The 18,299-nt window shown below is 32.1% G+C and overlaps 1 protein-coding gene across 3 annotated transcripts in view; it reads left to right on the forward strand.

The window, feature by feature from the left end:
• Positions 1-17,264, forward strand: part of LOC132738907 (protein SpAN-like) — a 32,215-nt gene extending 14,951 nt beyond the window's left edge. Inside the window, exons 7-15 of one of the 3 annotated variants that reach the window (XM_060726517.1) lie at positions 5,953-6,124; positions 6,578-6,763; positions 7,195-7,443; positions 8,066-8,161; positions 8,510-8,608; positions 8,976-10,730; positions 10,953-11,121; positions 11,814-11,877; positions 13,900-17,264. In XM_060726517.1, the coding sequence (XP_060582500.1) occupies positions 5,953-6,124; positions 6,578-6,763; positions 7,195-7,443; positions 8,066-8,161; positions 8,510-8,608; positions 8,976-9,220 (1,047 nt within the window). In that variant the 3' untranslated portion in view covers positions 9,221-10,730; positions 10,953-11,121; positions 11,814-11,877; positions 13,900-17,264. The remainder of the gene's footprint in view (positions 1-5,952; positions 6,125-6,577; positions 6,764-7,194; positions 7,444-8,065; positions 8,162-8,509; positions 8,609-8,975; positions 10,731-10,952; positions 11,122-11,813; positions 11,878-13,899) is intronic. The other 2 variants (XM_060726516.1, XM_060726518.1) reach the window with 2 other exon arrangements.
• The last annotated feature ends 1,035 nt before the right edge of the window (positions 17,265-18,299 follow it).

The following is an 18,299-nucleotide window of genomic DNA, read 5'->3' on the forward strand; positions in this document are numbered from 1 at the left end:
TAAATATTACAAAGGGAGATTACAATGTATTAATTTATTATAGATTATGTACCACAAATTTTGTATGGTTTTAGATCATAAATATGATGCTCAAATTAAGATTTATCAATATTGTAAGTTTCAAAAAAAGCATTATTTATAAAGATATTACCGAATTTAACATTTCATGTAAATAAAGGGAGTTAATTAGAAATCTTTTTTCCATAAAGACAATATTTTCAATAAGAAATGAATGCATATATTTTAATGATAACATATAATGAGATGAGGACAAATATTTGAAGAACATATTTAACATATCCTTTGATGTTTGAAAATTGAAAATTGTTTTATAAGAATAATTATACACATATATAATATTTCACGTAAGTGTGGTAACAACCTCAATTACAACATACAGGATCTTGAAAAGGCTTCCTCCCAATATGTATTTATAAACTTAAATATTTTTCTTTCCGAAAATGTATTACCTTATGATGTTTTTTTTATATCAAACTTTATGTTTTCAGATTTTATTTCTGTTAAGATTATAAAAATTGAGGACCTTTAATAGGTTAATCATATTATCTTTTATCTATTAACACAAATTGATGTTTCTTAAGATATGTAAACCACTAAATAACAATAAAATGTCTATTTTTTGGCAATTTATCAAAACTTTTGACAATAATACTGTTTTTCTGTATTATGGAAAGGCTCTATCCAAAATGAAAAATGGGTTATATTGATATGCCGCTTTTCATTGAATGGCACGGAAGTGTCACGTTGAAGGTTCCATTATAGCCGCCATATGAACAAATCTGCGGATGTTTCAAAATTCCAAATTTCTTATTCTTATTTCTCTTATTTTATCATCAGCGTTGTTTGTGCCTTGTGAAGGCTATTTTCTTGTTGGCTGGTTCCAGTATTCCTTACATGTACACTGTTGAGATACCCTTATGATATTTGGCCTGCTTATAAATTTGTCGTTTGACGTCTTATCTGTGACATTCGGCTTTGTAACCTCTGACCACTTTCAAAATTCCATTTTATTTAGTTCCGCCGCTGTTTTCGCGTTTAGGGTACACACATGTTTTTACTTGGGGACATTATGACGTTTCTAATTGAATGGCGTCGAATTGTCACATTGAAGGGTTCCATGATAACAATTCCAAATTATACCAGTTCATGTTAAATATTGAAAACAAATCTGGAAACAAAGTAATCGGAAGCATTAATCACAACAAAATAACATTAGAATAGCAGACTCGGTTTGATTGAGTCAGTAATTAAGGGATAATGAGTAAGTGCAACATCCCTAGCGCCCCCTAGCACTGGCTTGAGGGGTTCTCAATTCTCACAACTATTGAGTGCTGACATCAATGATCCTAAAGGACAAGAAAAATATAACAACACTGAAGTGAAGTACGGAAAAACTTTTTACAGCTGCAACCCAGCACTTGACACCTGTTGTTTTGAAGTATAAAAAATCTGGAAACAAAGTGATCCCTCGAAAGCATTTATTACAACTAAATTACATAAGAATAGTAGACTCGGTTTGGTTGAGTCTGTACATGAGGGATAATGAGTAAGTGCAACATCCGACACGTCCCTACCACCGTCTTGTGCGGTACTCAATTCGCAACACTCAATAGTGCTGACATCAATGAATCAATGAATTCTGCTTAAGCCGGTGCTAGGGGACGTGGACGGCATATTGCACTTTACAGTACCGTCCATGAACAGACTCAATCAAACCAGGCCTGCAACATTTTCAATTTTGTCGTTTTGGATATATATAATATAATCACTAATTAAGTCATAAAATTGCAGTTTATCAGACCTAGGACCATAGAGACTTAAAAGTGTGAGACATTTATAGAAAGATGATCTTAGATAATTATGTTTCCATTCAATAAGTGTTTTCCTAATATTGTTCTCAATAAAACATTTTGTACTCCCAAATACAAAAAGCGACACCTCTGAACCTGGATATTCCAGAGATGTTCCATTCAGTGTATATAGTTTTTGCATGTCCATTGTTATGTGGGTGTCTTGCAAGCAGTAAATATAAGATTTATTTTCTTAAAAAAAAGAAATAATTCCTTCCATTTGTTTATATCAGTTAAACCTCTATAATTCAGAGACAATAGTTTTATGCCTCTCATAAAGCAACTGCATTGAATTTCTATTATTACAACGGAACATTGGTTTACTATGATAGTACATGTAACACACCTTTTTTTGTTTTGACTTCCCTGGCAGGTACACGAAAACGAACAAGACAAATATGGTAAAAATGTAATCAACAATTTATGTCATTTATCTTATTGAATCAAAAGAAAGAACATATTATAAGACTCAATTTTAATTGTCTGCAATTAAAAGTTTTGTGCTACTTTCACTGTTTTTTTTTTTCTTTTTTTATTTTTTTTTTATTTTTTTTGTTGTTGTTTGTTTGTTGTTGTTATGTAACAGCATGCATAAAAACATCAGTAAATTGGAAGTAACAGTCCTCTTAGTACGTATGAATGATATCAATTGCTTAAGCAAATATATCTGAGAAAAAAGTCATTAAATCAAAACTAGTGAGGTTTTGTGATTATTACGAATAATCAAAAGATATAATAATGCATTCAACTAATAGAAATTTGTAAATATTGCAATTTTCAATTTTGCCGGGCATAGCTAAAAACACATTGGACATAGAGTCACGAAACTTTACTAGAATGTGGGCCATTAAAGGTAGCTCTGCACCTGGGGATTTACTTGTGAATATATTCAGTGTTACAGATCAATGACATTAAAAGGGCATGTTAAACTATAGATTTAACTTAAAGTTTGATCCTTACACTCTTAATGTAAAATTGTATTGTACTTCATACGTTTTATAGTAAATAAAGAAATATTTCTGAACGTAGTTAACGGTTTAAGATAGATACCGGGACACATGGCGTCTATTCCAAAAGTTTAGGAGGTCAATCATTTTATGTCATAAGGCAGTCAATGAGTTCAATATTATGATAAGTTAACATTGCAGGAATAAATACTTAAATTTTAGTTTACGTGAGACATTCATGAAACAAATTTGATATAGTAAACATGCACTCTAGTATACATATTCATTGCCTAGAGTCATGGACACTTTGTCTGCACATCTTCTTTCGGGCTCTCCAGTTTTCACAATGCGTTTATCCGGTCATTCTTTCTGTAGGCAATGTGCAAAGTCACGTCGCTTAAAATGGAAAGTACGGCTCTCAAACGTTACGTTACTTGAGCCCTTTTACTGGCGAATACCAAAAACAGTCAACTTCTTTATCTCTATTCGTGGGTGTTGTATACTATTATGTGATGATGATTAAGATAAGTAAAGCTAATCGACATTTCTTAATTCGTCACCTCTTTTTAATTTTTTAACTACTCCGTTCAATTCCGAACTGCACTATCGTTGGTTTGTTTTTCCCAAGTCTGTGAGCAATACTAATATTATTCTTTGTTAGTTTGCTTTCAGCTAATTATTTAAGTCAGTTACCACAACATCAGCTGTTTTGATCGATGTATGTTTGGTCTATCGAATACTAGAACAATGGGTTGAACGTCCTGTGAACATTGCCTTTGCCATCTTTATTTTCGTTTTTATGTCTTTTAATACAAGATGTTAAGTTTTCTTCAGTCGGGTGGAAAGTATATCGGGAAAATAAGTGATGTTGTTGAATCAGTGAACAACAATGTTGTATGAAAATAGCAAACATGCCTCGATTCTGTTTTTGATAACAAAATGAAAAAATGGAAATAACATCGATTTCAACAGTATTTAGTCCTATACTACTACCAGATCAATAAAATAAAAACACGTTATATAGTCTGAATCCCTGCCTTGTATTCAGTGATAGTAAAGTACATATACAAGTACGGGTTATCAAAACTATAAGCTCTTTAACGTCATCTCCTCAATAGAATTATCTTGAATATACATTCATCGTTTCACTATTTATTCCGGCTTTTTCCGAAAAAGAAAACAACAAAGATGTCGTTATATTCATGTCGGTGTTCCCGTACCTGATGCCGTTGCCTAGCACGGTGTCGTTGCCGTTACAAAATTTAACATTGATTGTAAACATTTCTTGGTGTATTGTTCTAATACATGGCTACAACAACCTTTCGAACAAGACCTTCAAGATTACCAGACTTCATAACCTCTGATCCTCTTTCAAAGTTTCATGTTGTTTAGTTCCGCCCATTGGTATCGCGTTTAGGGCACACGCTTTCTATTACTTGGGGAACATACGCCACTGTTCATGGAATGGCACAGAAGTGTCACATTGAAGGTTCCATGAAAACCGTCGTATGAACACATCTGCTGATTTTTCTTAATTCAAAATTTTATCATTTTCGTGTTTAAGTGTTGAATCTCCTTAAGTCAGTGCTCGGGGAGGGGGGGGGGCGTGTTGAAAGTACCTTCCATGATCAGGCTCAATCAAACCGAGCCTACAAAATTTTCAATTTTGCCGTTTTATGCTTTATTTAGGGATTCTTATTTTCTCTAAATTTACTTTAACTTTTGAAATACGATAAACAAGATCAACAAGGAAAAGCGGCGTTCAATAAACGCAACCCCGCTACGACCCAGCAACAAGAACCAGTGGCAAGGAGCCCAGGCGGACCCCAAACAAAAACAGGACAGGGCACAAGACAGAGCACGGACAGGTTAATCACTAAATGATAAATAATAAGTAACGGATTAGGAATTCAAAGAAAATAAATAAATGATTGACTAATAGGCCCACAAAGTCAAAGGGCACAGGATCAGGGGACAGGAGACCGGAGGAAGGGGGTGGTTAATCTAAGAAATAAAAACCAGGGGTAAAGGGGGAAGATACATTTGTACTTACCGTAGACGAGAAAACAACAAGGGACACAAGCAAAAGTGTCACCAGAACAGTATGAAACAACATAGGCATACATCTAAGGAACACAGAGGGGAGTTTAAACCGGTTAATGGTGCACCAAACCTTGCTCTTAGCCCCACCATGTTCCTATGAACGAGACAGTGTAAATAAAATGAATCCCCGCCAAGTGAAATTCTAACAGTTGTTATGGTTACAAAAGGTTAAATAAGTAAAACACCAAAATGATCAGGTAGAAACATATAAAAGCATATAAAACCTGAACACAACAATCATAAATGACTGACCTTCATGATAAACAGACAGACCTTGGTATGCGCTCATAATTAACCTTGACATTGAAGGTCAAATTTTTGAAACTTTGTATGTCTCATACAAGCAAACTTGTATGTCTCAAAACTTTGCCATTTATTTATAGATATACAGTAAATGTAACTAGACCTATCTTTTAATTTTATTAATGAAACTATTAACTATTTCTTGAATTTTCTTTTAAAAGATTTATTTAAAAAGTTTATCTGTTTGCTTAAAGGAAAAGTAAAAGAAAGAAGAGCGCTACTATAACTCTAAGGTGTGGAGACCTTTATAACCTCAAATACTTAAAATGTCTTCTCTGAAGAGAAGGTGTTATGGTCGTTTTCGTACGGTTGTCGTTAAAACCTATCAAATTTTTATCTAAATGTTGTTGTTGGTTTTTTATTTGTTTTTGTTGTTTTTCGTTGCATATCATTTTAGCTTTATTATTCGATAACAATAAGTGAGCTATCCTAGTCACCCGAGCATCTGTGTCGGCATAACCACTGATGTTTAAAATTGCGTACAACCTCAAATATTGTCACAGTTTATTGACATCTGGTTTTGAAAGAAGTTGAAATTGTATTCACTTCCTTGAGTGCATAATATTACACTCTCAAATGCCTATAACTGTAACATGGATTTGAAAAAAATATCCCGTTTGTAAACTTAGAAAATTTAACATAATCAAGGCTGTTTGATAATCAAGCAGTAAGAATATTCGAGCGTGCTGTCCTACTGACAGCTATTGTTTGTTATTTCATTTCAACAGATTGCTATCGGAACTTCATTGAAGGCACATTGCAGATTTAATGATGAATATTCGTATCTAACATACGATTATGATTATTATAACAATGATACTTACACAGCAATGGATGACAAGACATTAACTTGCGAGGGAGATCGTAAAATGTCTCAGATACAAAAGCAATGTCCTGAAGGTAAATAATGGCGCAAAATTCCGTATTGATATATATAGTTTTTTATTTTCAAACACACTTTAAATCGTGCGTGTATTGTACCTCCTGTCTGAGTGTTGTTATAGACGTGAAAGATCAAACAAACGCTAATAGATTAATGTGATGACATAAACTGTCGATTACAGACCCTTGGATCATGAACACACACATTTCTAAGCACTAGAGAAGACCTGTTTTAAAAAGCCGACCTTCGTTATGTAAGTAACTTGGCAGAATGTCAAAGGGGCTCAGCGAAAAAAATCTAAAGGGTACATGTAACAGTTGAAAACATTTACTTCATTGCATTGTATTTGGCAAGATGATTAAAAAAATATTTATTATAAAATACGTTGTGTTAAAGTCGAGGCATGTATACTTAATTGTTTAGACTTCCTTTTTTAAATGTGTCTCTCAAAATTGTTTATATGAATTTAGCGGGGAAAAACAACGAATGCATGAGTATCGATAACGGACTTGTAGCTAAAACAAAAGATTACTACATTATCTCATGTCATAAAGGATTCTCATCGATTTTAAATGAGATTGAGGACGAGAGGTACAATTGCATTAATGGAACATTGAGAAGTTATATTACCAGGCAGGAACCTTTATGTTTACCAGGTAAAATACACATATTTTTAAAAATAAAACTCAGAGTTTTTGCCTCAAATATATCTGATAAATAGTTCGTAAAAATCTAATTAACCGTTTAAAATAATTAAAGTAATCTAATGTATGCCATCTAATAATAAAAGAATTCAAGTGATATCCATATTTAAATCAGTTACAGTTAAAATGGGCTAACAATTCCAATTGTTTTTAACATTACCCTAACATAGGTAATTCTCCTGACGGGCGTATTCAAAGAAAAAAGAGTTTTATTTCGGAGATTTTTTACATTTTTCAGTACGTCTTTGTAAGTTGTTACAATTATGCATAACTCACGTATAAATGGTGTTTACTATAAATGCTAAAATACTTTGGTTGCTTAAGATATAAAAAATAAAAAATTAAACATTAAATAATCTTGAAATTTATCACACTCATTGCAGATCCTTGTCCTGTTTCGTACGATATGGACAGGTTTCTGACGATATCCGACAAATACCGTATATATCTTTCCGGAGGCGCTGTTGTTGAAGTGGGGGACATTGTTTACTTCAATTGTTCAATGGCGGGAAATGATATACACGAACCTGTAAACAGACGATTCAAGTGTATTAACGGTATGTGGATTGAGGATGAACGAGATAAAACTTGGAAGTTTGGAAACAATGGAAATTTTCCAATATGTAGAAAAGGTAAGCAATTTGCTTTCTTTTAATAAATCATTAAGAATGTGTATCTAATTGTTTGAACAGTTATATATTTCTATTTACGACCGTAAGCTTACAACACAGTGCTTAATGAAAATAAAAGATGACCGATAACCTCCAAACTCTTCTAGTGCATTCAGCTACAAAGTTTGTTTTAAACAATAAATAACCCGTTTTATTTCGAGGTCATTAGGTCAATGTGTGGGTGTACATTTACATGAGTAAATGCTACATACTACAAATTACAAACTTCTGGAACAGAGATGTTGCCTAAGAACTTAGGAAGCATAATGCACATTAACATAACAGAAAATTGCTGATTCGGTTTGAGCGATACTTCATTTTCAATACAGAAAGTGCTGGATTAATTGTTCACTTGTAAAAGACTAGAGAAATATAAGAACACTGAAGTGAAATACTGGAAACTAGGTATACAAGACTATGTGTTTCGTCTTATTTCATAAATGATAATGTAATATATTTTAGCAAAACAGAACACACACAAATACTTATAAAATTATTTATTTCTATCGATAATGACAACTGTTTTTATCTCATGACATATATTACAACATATATTATGGAAACGTAATGTGATGACTTTTAGCAATATGTGAACCGGTGTGTCAAAATGAAGGTGTTTGTTCGAGAGATGATTATTGTAAATGCAAGCATTTCACAACTGGAAAACGTTGTGAAAACGGTAATAATGACTCTTTTCTTTTGTAAAATAAATAAATAAATGTTAACACTATAACTTGATATGCATTTATGTATATAATATTCATTATTCTGTTAAGGCTTTGTCATATGATACCATATTGATGATAAGCATCCTACGTCATTTGTTTGAAATACAGATACACGAAGAGTTCTTAACAGGAAGATATCATTTTAACGATTTTTTGTGTTAACGACTTACGATTGATCTGTTTTCAGATTTATTATAGTGTGGAAAAATCTACCAAGTCTTTATTAATCATTGTTTAAATCATATAAAACACGGCATTGTTGTTTACTAACGTTATTTGTCATGTATTGTAAAATATAGTTGTATGTGACGATGAATGCTATGTTAATAATGGCGAATGCGTTGGTCCTAGAAAATGTAAATGCCCAGAGTGGAAATTTGGAACTAACTGTGAACTAAGTAAGTTAATATTAAGGAAATATAGCATCTGTCAAATTACAATATAGAAAACAATATAAGATAAATCAATAATACTGATTGACTCTATAATATCATTGTATTCATTGAGAATTTTAACAGCTAGACTGATATGATTGATGGTTATTCCATTACTTTCTTGTCTGATTTATACTTTAAATTTTATATGATTATAACATAGGAAACACAGTCATTGTTACATATACATGATATAATTATGATATCTTTAGCTCAATTTTTAGAATATGTATACATAAACGATATAAAGACTATTAACGACTACTGTTTTTAACAATTTTTGTCTCTTTTGTGACTGAAATAAATACGTTGAATGTTTACATTTGTATAGGTTCCTGTAGGCTTCCGGAAAATAAAAATATGGCGAAAGTATCCACACAAAAAACCTATTTTGCTATTGGCGAAACAGTTCGCACTTTTACGTGTGGCTCTGGTCATTTTCCATCATCTGACCAAGGAATGACATGCCGAAGTGATGGATCATGGTCAGATATAATAACATGTGAAAAAGGTATTAATAAAAATTTATATTTTGTCTTAAATAAAAAAATGTGTCCTGGAGCATACAACCACTGAAGAAACATGCCATTTTTGCAAAGAAATTTAAGAAGAAATTTAAATGTTTTTTTACGAAAATCTTGCATATTTTCTGTGTTAAACTTTAACAAAAAACATTTCTGGTAATGGATGTATACTTTGTTTATACAAGACACATTGGTAAAATGTACATATACTTATAATCGTACATCTATCTATCTATCTATCTATCTATCTATCTATCTATCTATCTATCTATCTATCTATCTATCTATCTATCTATCTTTCTATCTATCTATCTGTCTGTCTGTCTGTCCGTCCATCTATATATCTATCTACATATTGTACATATTGTTTTTTTACTTTTTTAATCTTTATTTAGATTTTTTTCTCTAAAATATCTGCAAGTAAGTAATTTATATGTAAGTAATATGTATGTATATTTCCTAAAGTTGGAGTGGTACATGCATGACCAAAATGCACAACGGTTACAACTGTACTAAAGATAGCATAATTATACGATTATTTTTCCCGGAAAATTTTATTTTTATAACAAATTCCATATGTGTTAGATAACAGAGAGAGTCTTTGTAACAACCATTTCCAGAATCGAACATAATTCTATTGACACAACATTTATTTACCGTTTACTAACTTAATCAATATAATTGTAGATATGTTTTTACAATTAATTTACTTCCATAATGTACCTATGTGTTTTACTTATGTTATCGACTTTATATCTATTGAGATCTCTTCATAAAATATATAATATTATTCCATTCCATTTATTATATTTCATACTTTAATCAATGGTATGTATTAGTTTTATTCCACATATCTTCTAATGAAGAAGCAATCAACACGCCAAATTGAAGTCGTATTAAATACTGAGTAACAGCGGTAACATCCTCTTGAATCACAAAATATGATATCCGAAAGCTACGGGTTAAACTACAAATTAAACGATTCATGAGGGTTTGTAATCCTTAACAACATCTCATCGTCATTATCTAGAGTGCAACAGACCAAAATTTAAAACCTTTTAACTTATATCCACGACAATTAATTTGTATTCTTCAACTAGATGTGACGTTATGTTACTTTAATACGACTGGTATTGCTTAATTTATCTAGTCAAGATAATTTGCCAATTTACAATGCCAGGAATAGATGTGCCAACATATGTCCTATTAATTGAATGGTTACAGACCATGTGCAGGTAATAAAAACTTACTTACATTTTAATAGCGTTAAGCTATTACGTCACGACCATCAGTAAAATCGGTATATCTTAAACAAAACAAATGTGTATTTATTAAATTATTAAATGTTTTGAAGTTATTATGCAATTTCTTTTACTTTTTGATAAGGTAACTATTACATGATCAGTACGAAAACGGGAATACGTCGCTTTGCCGGAACGGATGCCAATGTTTACATTACTCTGTTTGGCTCAAGAGGAAGTACAAGAAGAATAAACTTTATGGGGAAATTTGAATCTGGTGATGTCGACGAGATTAGAACATTTGCCAGAGATGTAGGGCCAGTAAGTAACATATTTATGTTTGATGATTTTCAAAAAAAAAAATTAAACTGAAAGTGTTGTTAAGAGTTCTTTAATTCTTGTTGATTTTTATAATGCAAGTTATTTCTTTTCATTGTTCATTTTAATCATCCTTCAAGTTTGATTTAGTTGCAGTTGATTTACATAACAATGTGCCAATGTTATCAAGGATCCCTCACATTTTTATTTTAACACATTTTGCAGATACAAAGTGTACAGATCGGACATGATGGTGGAGAATGGCTTTTCTTATCTAATTGGTACCTGGAATATGTATCAATATATGTTGAAGATATGGAGGAATTTTATGTTTTTAGAAATATTAAACAACAATGGGTAAGGGAAGGAAGTGATCTGACCCTTGAGAGGGAAGGTAAATTTTTAACTAGATTATAAAAATATAGCATTTTGATATGCTTTTATTAGCCTGTTTTAATTTATTTACCTTTTAATTAAGAAAATTAACAATTTTATATGGTATAATACAGAATCGTATGTTTCCTTTAGAAAAATGTAAACCTCTTAAAGCTTAAATACTTTGGTGGCGCTGTACAATTCCTGAACAAATTCTGTTTAATATAGAAAAGTTATAAGACTTTTCTTAAATAGCCTAAGAAATAATATATAACAGCATAGAAAACATTATATTATAGTTTAGCCTACGAATCATTTTGGAAGAGCTATCATTGTGTAGCTTATGATATATTTTGTAGAAGCCAATAAAACATTTTATAATTGCCTATGAAATATTATTAGTAGCCTATGAAACATTTAGTAATAAGCCTATGAAACACTATATTATAGCTGATGACAACAGCCGATATAATATCATTTTATGTTCTATAAAACATTATAAATGTACAATTATTGGCTAGTCAGCCATTGAATATGATGTGATATTCATCGGCTTATGACATATAGCCGAGGTCAGTGTCATTTTTTGCCGGTGAATATCACATTATATTCAATGGCTGACTAGTCAATAATTGTTTAATAGTTTTAAAAGTAAATCTTTTTTTTAATACAAAAAATACAAAACCCAACTTGTGCCTGTTTTCATTGAAGTGCGGGAAAATGGACGAACTGTGTACATGACGTCAGGCGTTCATCGAAGTTCTACGCAACAAAAGTAATTCAAATTTATACAACTATTATAATGAAGTATTGATATTTTATTCGAGAAATCTGCCATGTAGAACAAAACGCAACATTTAGTTTTTTATACGCACGCGCAAAAAAACTGTCCACGATATTAGGTCGTTGAGTATGAGCCTAAGTATATAGTTAGATTGGGAACACCTAATTCAGTCAGTGAATATGATAATTCACACAGTGAATATGATTTTATAAATAGTGCTGGTTTTTGAACCGAAAAGATTTCTGCTACATTTAGGTCAAAATGACTGTTTACCGCCAGTCCTTTTGTAACGCATTTGCATTCGGCGTCAATAACGTCGCGTCAATTGTTCGCGTCGTCGCCCGCTCCCTTCTTGTCTGTGATCTCGTCATTCACCGTATTTGAATTGCTTGCGCCAGCAACAAACGATTGTCCCGATCGCCTCTTAGTTGCCCTGTGGTAATTTAATCTTTACGTAAGTAGCTAAAGGGGTATGTCCAATCTATTTTGCAAATTTAACTATCGCACAAATGTTCAATTTTTCAACATACAACATATTTCTACATTTACTGCTATATACTCGTATATTTATAATGTAGCCAATTCTTGTCTGAATAATATTAGATTTAGACATATTGTCATTTTAACTATATTGATAGTGTTAGTTGAAATTACGTAAAAACAGCAAATTATGAATGCAATAGAAGTACAACTTTGTTTCAAAAACACTTAGATGTCTTGGGCCGGTGTATGTTACCATGGTTATTCAAAATCACAGGGAACACGCGTTTAACACAATCATTATATAATATTCTCTTCTAATTATGGAAAACAATTAACGACTGCAACAAAAAGGAAAATATCGTCAAAACAATTTGAAGATACAAGAGACATATATGGGATATTGAATTAGTGTAATTTGATACTGAATTTATTGAACGAGTTGAAGAAAATTATATTAAGCGAGCCTCTTCAGTATACAATGTACTGTTCAAAAGAGTCAGTTTTCGTTCATAATAATATTATTATCATAATTAAATTATACTATAATCATAATCGCTGGGTGAAGTATCATATTTACTGGCTAAATTGGGTTTTCCCAATCTAAAAATAGATTGAGACTCATATTCAATGAGACTACGCATAAAAAGATAAGTTTCGCGTTTTTGTTCTTTATGTCACAGTTCTCGATTTAAATAACATAACTTTACAATAATACATAAAAGTTTCACCGCATTGATGGATATAGACTTAATTTCGTTTGTTTGCGCAGCGTTCGCGTTATCGCTGAACGCCTGACGTCAGCTTGGTTACAGTGTGTTTTCCCCGTACATCAAAGAAAACAGCCAAACAATGTGTATTGTTTTTTCTTTTAAAAGGCTTATTTTTTGTGAGTGTTTTTAACATTTGCCTATTCATATAATGAAACAATTATTGACTAGTGAGCCATAAAATATGATGTGATATTAACCTGCAAAAAATCATGTATCTGCCAGTGAATATCACATGATATTCAGTGGCACACTAGTCAATAATGTTATAATAATCTATGAAACATTAATCATCATAATAAATTATTATGTATATGTTAGTGTTCATCCGTGCTGTTCTACAGAAATTAGAAACTTCGACGGGAGCGATAGCGACTGTTCTATAAAACTGTTCTATAAAACAACGTATATTAGCCTATGAAACATCATAAAATAGCCTATGAAATATCATAGGATAGCCTATAAAACAATAAATTAAGCCAATTAAACAAAATTACTTTTTTCCACCTAATTTTCAAACGACGAGTTTCCTTTTTCAAGTTTTAGCAGAAATGAATGATATGCACACTAATCCAAATTTTTAAAACAGGCATTCGTCATATTCTGAAATAAACATAAACAAGTATCTTTATCTTTGATTTCTGTTTACATTTTTCGTTGAAGCTTCTGAAATATCGGAACAAAACAGACGTATTATAAGGATATTGTACTGAAAAAAAATATGACAATAATTTTCAAATGATAATCTTTTTGCATATTTCAGGAAATCAGTCATGCATCAACACATTCGACGAGAAATATCTGTGGTATCCTAGATGGATGTTAGTAAGGGGGTTTCTCCTTGGCAGAGGGATGAGTAGTAGAGTCTGTAAACAAGCTTGCATAAACTGGAGTAAGAACGTGTGTAACGGATTCTACCGTGATACAATGCACACAACTTGTTATGGTTTCACTGAAACGCGTGATGAATACTTTACCGTGAAAAAAGAACCTTGGAGTGGAGAACTGTTTTTCAGAACATGCAAGAAGTTCAACTGAAGGGATTATACTATACAATTGTCGACATGTCTTATTGGTGATCAAGATATTTTGAAGGGATAAAAGATATTAATTTACACATACAAAAACTACCAAAAAGAATTAAAAATTGGCGAATTTGTCTTTACTGCGTTACTAACACCGTAGAAATATTGTGATCATAACTACAAAATCATAGATGACGCATAACATGCAAGTTATTACTTGCATCTTGAATCTTTTTTTACTTTTTCCAAAACCTGATTACGTTGTTCTAAAGTTTAATTTTCTTCGAATGTGTTGACTTTTCTGGAGGCATGCAGCTTCAAGTACAGTTGTTAATTATTATTTTTTAAACATCTTGTCTTGACTAATCTTGCGGCTCATGGTCGAATTAGTTTTTTCTTTTGTTATTTCATTTATTCACTAATTAAAAAACACTTTAAAAAATCATTCTACTAATTTCATTCTCTGTTGACCCCAGTAATTGCTTAAGCCTAATCATGATACATTACCCATCTGTTCCATTGACAATAAACAATGAAAGTATCGGTGCATTCTCAGTTTCTGTTCCAAATGCATTTTACATTTCATTACGCAACATTCCATTTTACTGTTTCCTGACAAGAAAAATTGTAAACGAAAATTAAATTCAGAAATGCTGCTTTAAAAGATAACATAATATAAGGAGCAGTGTGACAGCATCACCAAAAGATAAAGGCATCGGACTAGTTATCTATGGATTGCTGGTCGCGTGCGCTTAAAACCTGTAAGGGGGAACCGTTGTGTCCTTAAAGGCTAGTAGACATCATATTAACGTACTAAGTGTTACAATTGATTGTTTATTTTTCATAATTTACCCATCAAATAATCGGTTATTAGTCCCCTACCGGTTTACCGGAGGGGACTTTAGGTTTACCCTCCGTCCGTCTGTCCGTCTGTCTGTCTGTCCGTCCGTCCGTCCGTCTGTCCGTCCGTCCGTCCACAAAACTGGATCCCGCGATAACGCAAAAAGTACTGAAAATATTTTAATGAAACTTGATATATGGATAGATGGCAGTACTGGCATGCGAGCTGTTCCCGTACAAAAATCATAGTTACTTAATCATTATTTTTTATTACGCTCACTCACCAATATTTGAATGTTACACATCAATATTCGGCTCGTCACACAAATCATGGAAATTCCATCATGTTCTAAACATAGAATAACCCTTACTTATGAGGCCTCATATGGGGTACCGAAATTATCCATTATTTTGTATGAAGAGAAGTAGTTCCCGTACATAAAATCTAACCCATTAAATTATACAATTTTATTATATCGGACCTATTTTTCATGTACAATTGTTGAACAGACCATTATCTAAGGGATAAATAGATGTAATTCAGGAAATAGAGCGTAGACTAAACGCGGGTATCTATTACCCGGTACCGTTACCCCAACGCATTAATATGCAGTCACATGCTTGTATGCATGCTATTTTACGCATCAATGCCATAAAATTATTATTTATAGTAATATTGGTCAACATTCTGATAATTAAACAATTTTTCATCTCATTGCCTACTTATTTGTAAACAGGTGGTATTAGTGGAAAACCACGTGTAAGTATTTTTGCGCATGCGCGCAAGGACGGAATCCCCCAGAGAAAACAAGGTCACATTTTGACGACGCACAGGTGAAAGTGATTTAAAATGAAACTTTATATACGTACTGCCGAACTGACAATTAGATTTTGTCTCGTTTATGTATCTGCTTGATTTGAAATGAATTTTTGAAGAATGCAAGTAAAAATCAAGCGTTTAAATGAAAAATACGGGTACTGCTTCTGTACGGGAACTGCTCGCATGCCAGTATGGAGATTATGCACGTCTTTTTTTTTTCTTCCTATGTTGAAAATTCTGGTTGCTATGGCAACAAATAGACTGAAAATATGGCAAATTTTACACATAACCTGGATCCCGCGATAACGCAAAAAGTACTGAAAATATTTTTATGAAACTTGATATATGGATAGATGGCAGTATGGAGATTATGCACGTCTTTTTCTTTTCTTCCTATGTTGAAAATTCTGGTTGCCATGGCAACAAATAGACTGAAAATATGGCAAATTTTACACATAACCTGGATTCAGTGATAACACAAAAGGTACTAAAAATATGTTTATGAAACTTGACATATGGGTAGATGGCAGTATGGAAATTATGCACATCCTTTTTTATCTTTCTATGTTGAAAATTCTGGTTGCTATGGCAACAAATAGACTGAATTTCAAGATTTCTGATTCTAGTTTTTAAGTTTTTTCACTATAAGTTTTTTTATTTCTTAAGGTATTTTCTTCAAACTTTAAATATAAGTTGCTTGTCATCAACCACATCATATGTGACAAGGTTTACAACTCTAGCACAAAATTTATCAGAATTACCTCCCTTGAACTTAAAATTTTCATGAAAAAACATTGTTTTTTAATAGCTTCTTCTTCTGAATGTATATACTTCAAACTTCATATAAATGTGTCTTATTGTCACTCAACATTTGTGAGTGTTCAATACTCTAGCAAAACTATTTCCAGAATTATGCCCCTTTTGAACTTAGACTTTTTTTTTGAGAAATTGGTAATTTTTACTCCAACTTCTTCAATCATGATAGGATTTTAAAAATGTTATATTTTGATAACAGGGATGTTTAAAAAATAACTTTAGAGTGTCCTTCAGTCCGTCTGTTTGTACATAAAAACTGTTTCCTGTGATCACTTTTAAAGAACTTTTTCAACAAATTTACTTAAAATAGGAACCTAAGTGAATGGCCAATGGCCCTTCAGAATGTTGCTTGGGCTCTTACCGGTAGGGGACTTATGGATTGCTTGCAATACTATGATAATTGCTTGTTGCCCTAGTATTGCCCTAACACAGCACGGTATCACACAGATGTAAGAGTTGCTAGTTGCTGCCCGATATGCAGGTGCGACCTAAACCGGAAGTGACATACATATATCCGTGTGTAAATTATTGGTAGTTCATGGTAACGATATTTTGCTGTCTTTCTTGTAAGATGATTTTTATTTACGTACATATTATGTTCGAAATAAAAAATCGCTGATAGTGATCCATTTGTAGTTAACATTTATATGTTTAAAATACAGCCACCGACAATATCACTGCTTACCTGCGAAACAGACCATGTTCGTCATCTTAAAATTGCAAAGAAATTAAATTCATTTTTTTATAATTATTGTGTGTGCGTGCGTGTGTGTGTGTGTTGGTATGTGCGTGTTAGCGTGCGTGTATGTGTGCAAATATGCTAAAATTGAACTTATCACGACAAATAAAGATCATAAACATTTGTTCACGTAAAACAAGCTGGCGGCAATCGAAATAAAATCTCGCGCAAAGGATTGTGAGTCTGGCCGTGATAACATCCTGTTTTGGGAGCTTCTTATACCTTTTTATATAAGTCTCTGATGAAATGAAGTAAATGAATTATACATACGCCGTAAACTGCATAATTTGTTACAAAAGATATAGCCTATATAATGTTGTTGTCTTGTTTTTTTTCCTTTATTTTTGTATTTTTTTACAATCCCGTTGAATAATTGAATGGCTATTTGTGTTAAGAAATCAACGGCGTTTATAGTCACGTTCAGTTAGAGCACTAAAATATCGAAAGAAAATCTAAATTTTGTTTTTACGTAATCTTCGTTTATAACAAAAAATTATTAAAACACGTTTATTAAAATAAAGCAATTATATAGATATTTTAATTTAATAGCTGAAAGTATTTACACACGAGTATAAACAAAAAATGGGTAGGGATCTTTCTACGTCATTAACGAAAAGGACGGCGTAAAGAAAAAATGACTTTGTAAATCATGATGTTGTTGTTTTTCTCTCCAAATTAAAGACATTTCAAAACTCTTTTTATTGAGTTTGTGTGTAATATTCGTATCTAACAGAAAAACACATGCCTATTCTTGTCCACATATCTTTAAGCAAGAAAGTGTACTTTCACTCTTTGCTTGGTACTGGTCGCTTCTGGGAACCGATTTCGAAAGTGTATTGTAGGTTTATTACTTCTGACAAAACCAAACTCAAATAGAGTCTGTATAAACTAAGAAACAATAATAATTTTATTCTTATATAACC

The sequence above is a fragment of the Ruditapes philippinarum genome, unplaced genomic scaffold (genome assembly GCF_026571515.1).
Source record: "Ruditapes philippinarum isolate M1 unplaced genomic scaffold, ASM2657151v2 ctg1910_1_1_1_1, whole genome shotgun sequence".
Taxonomy (NCBI): Eukaryota; Metazoa; Mollusca; class Bivalvia; order Venerida; family Veneridae; genus Ruditapes; species Ruditapes philippinarum.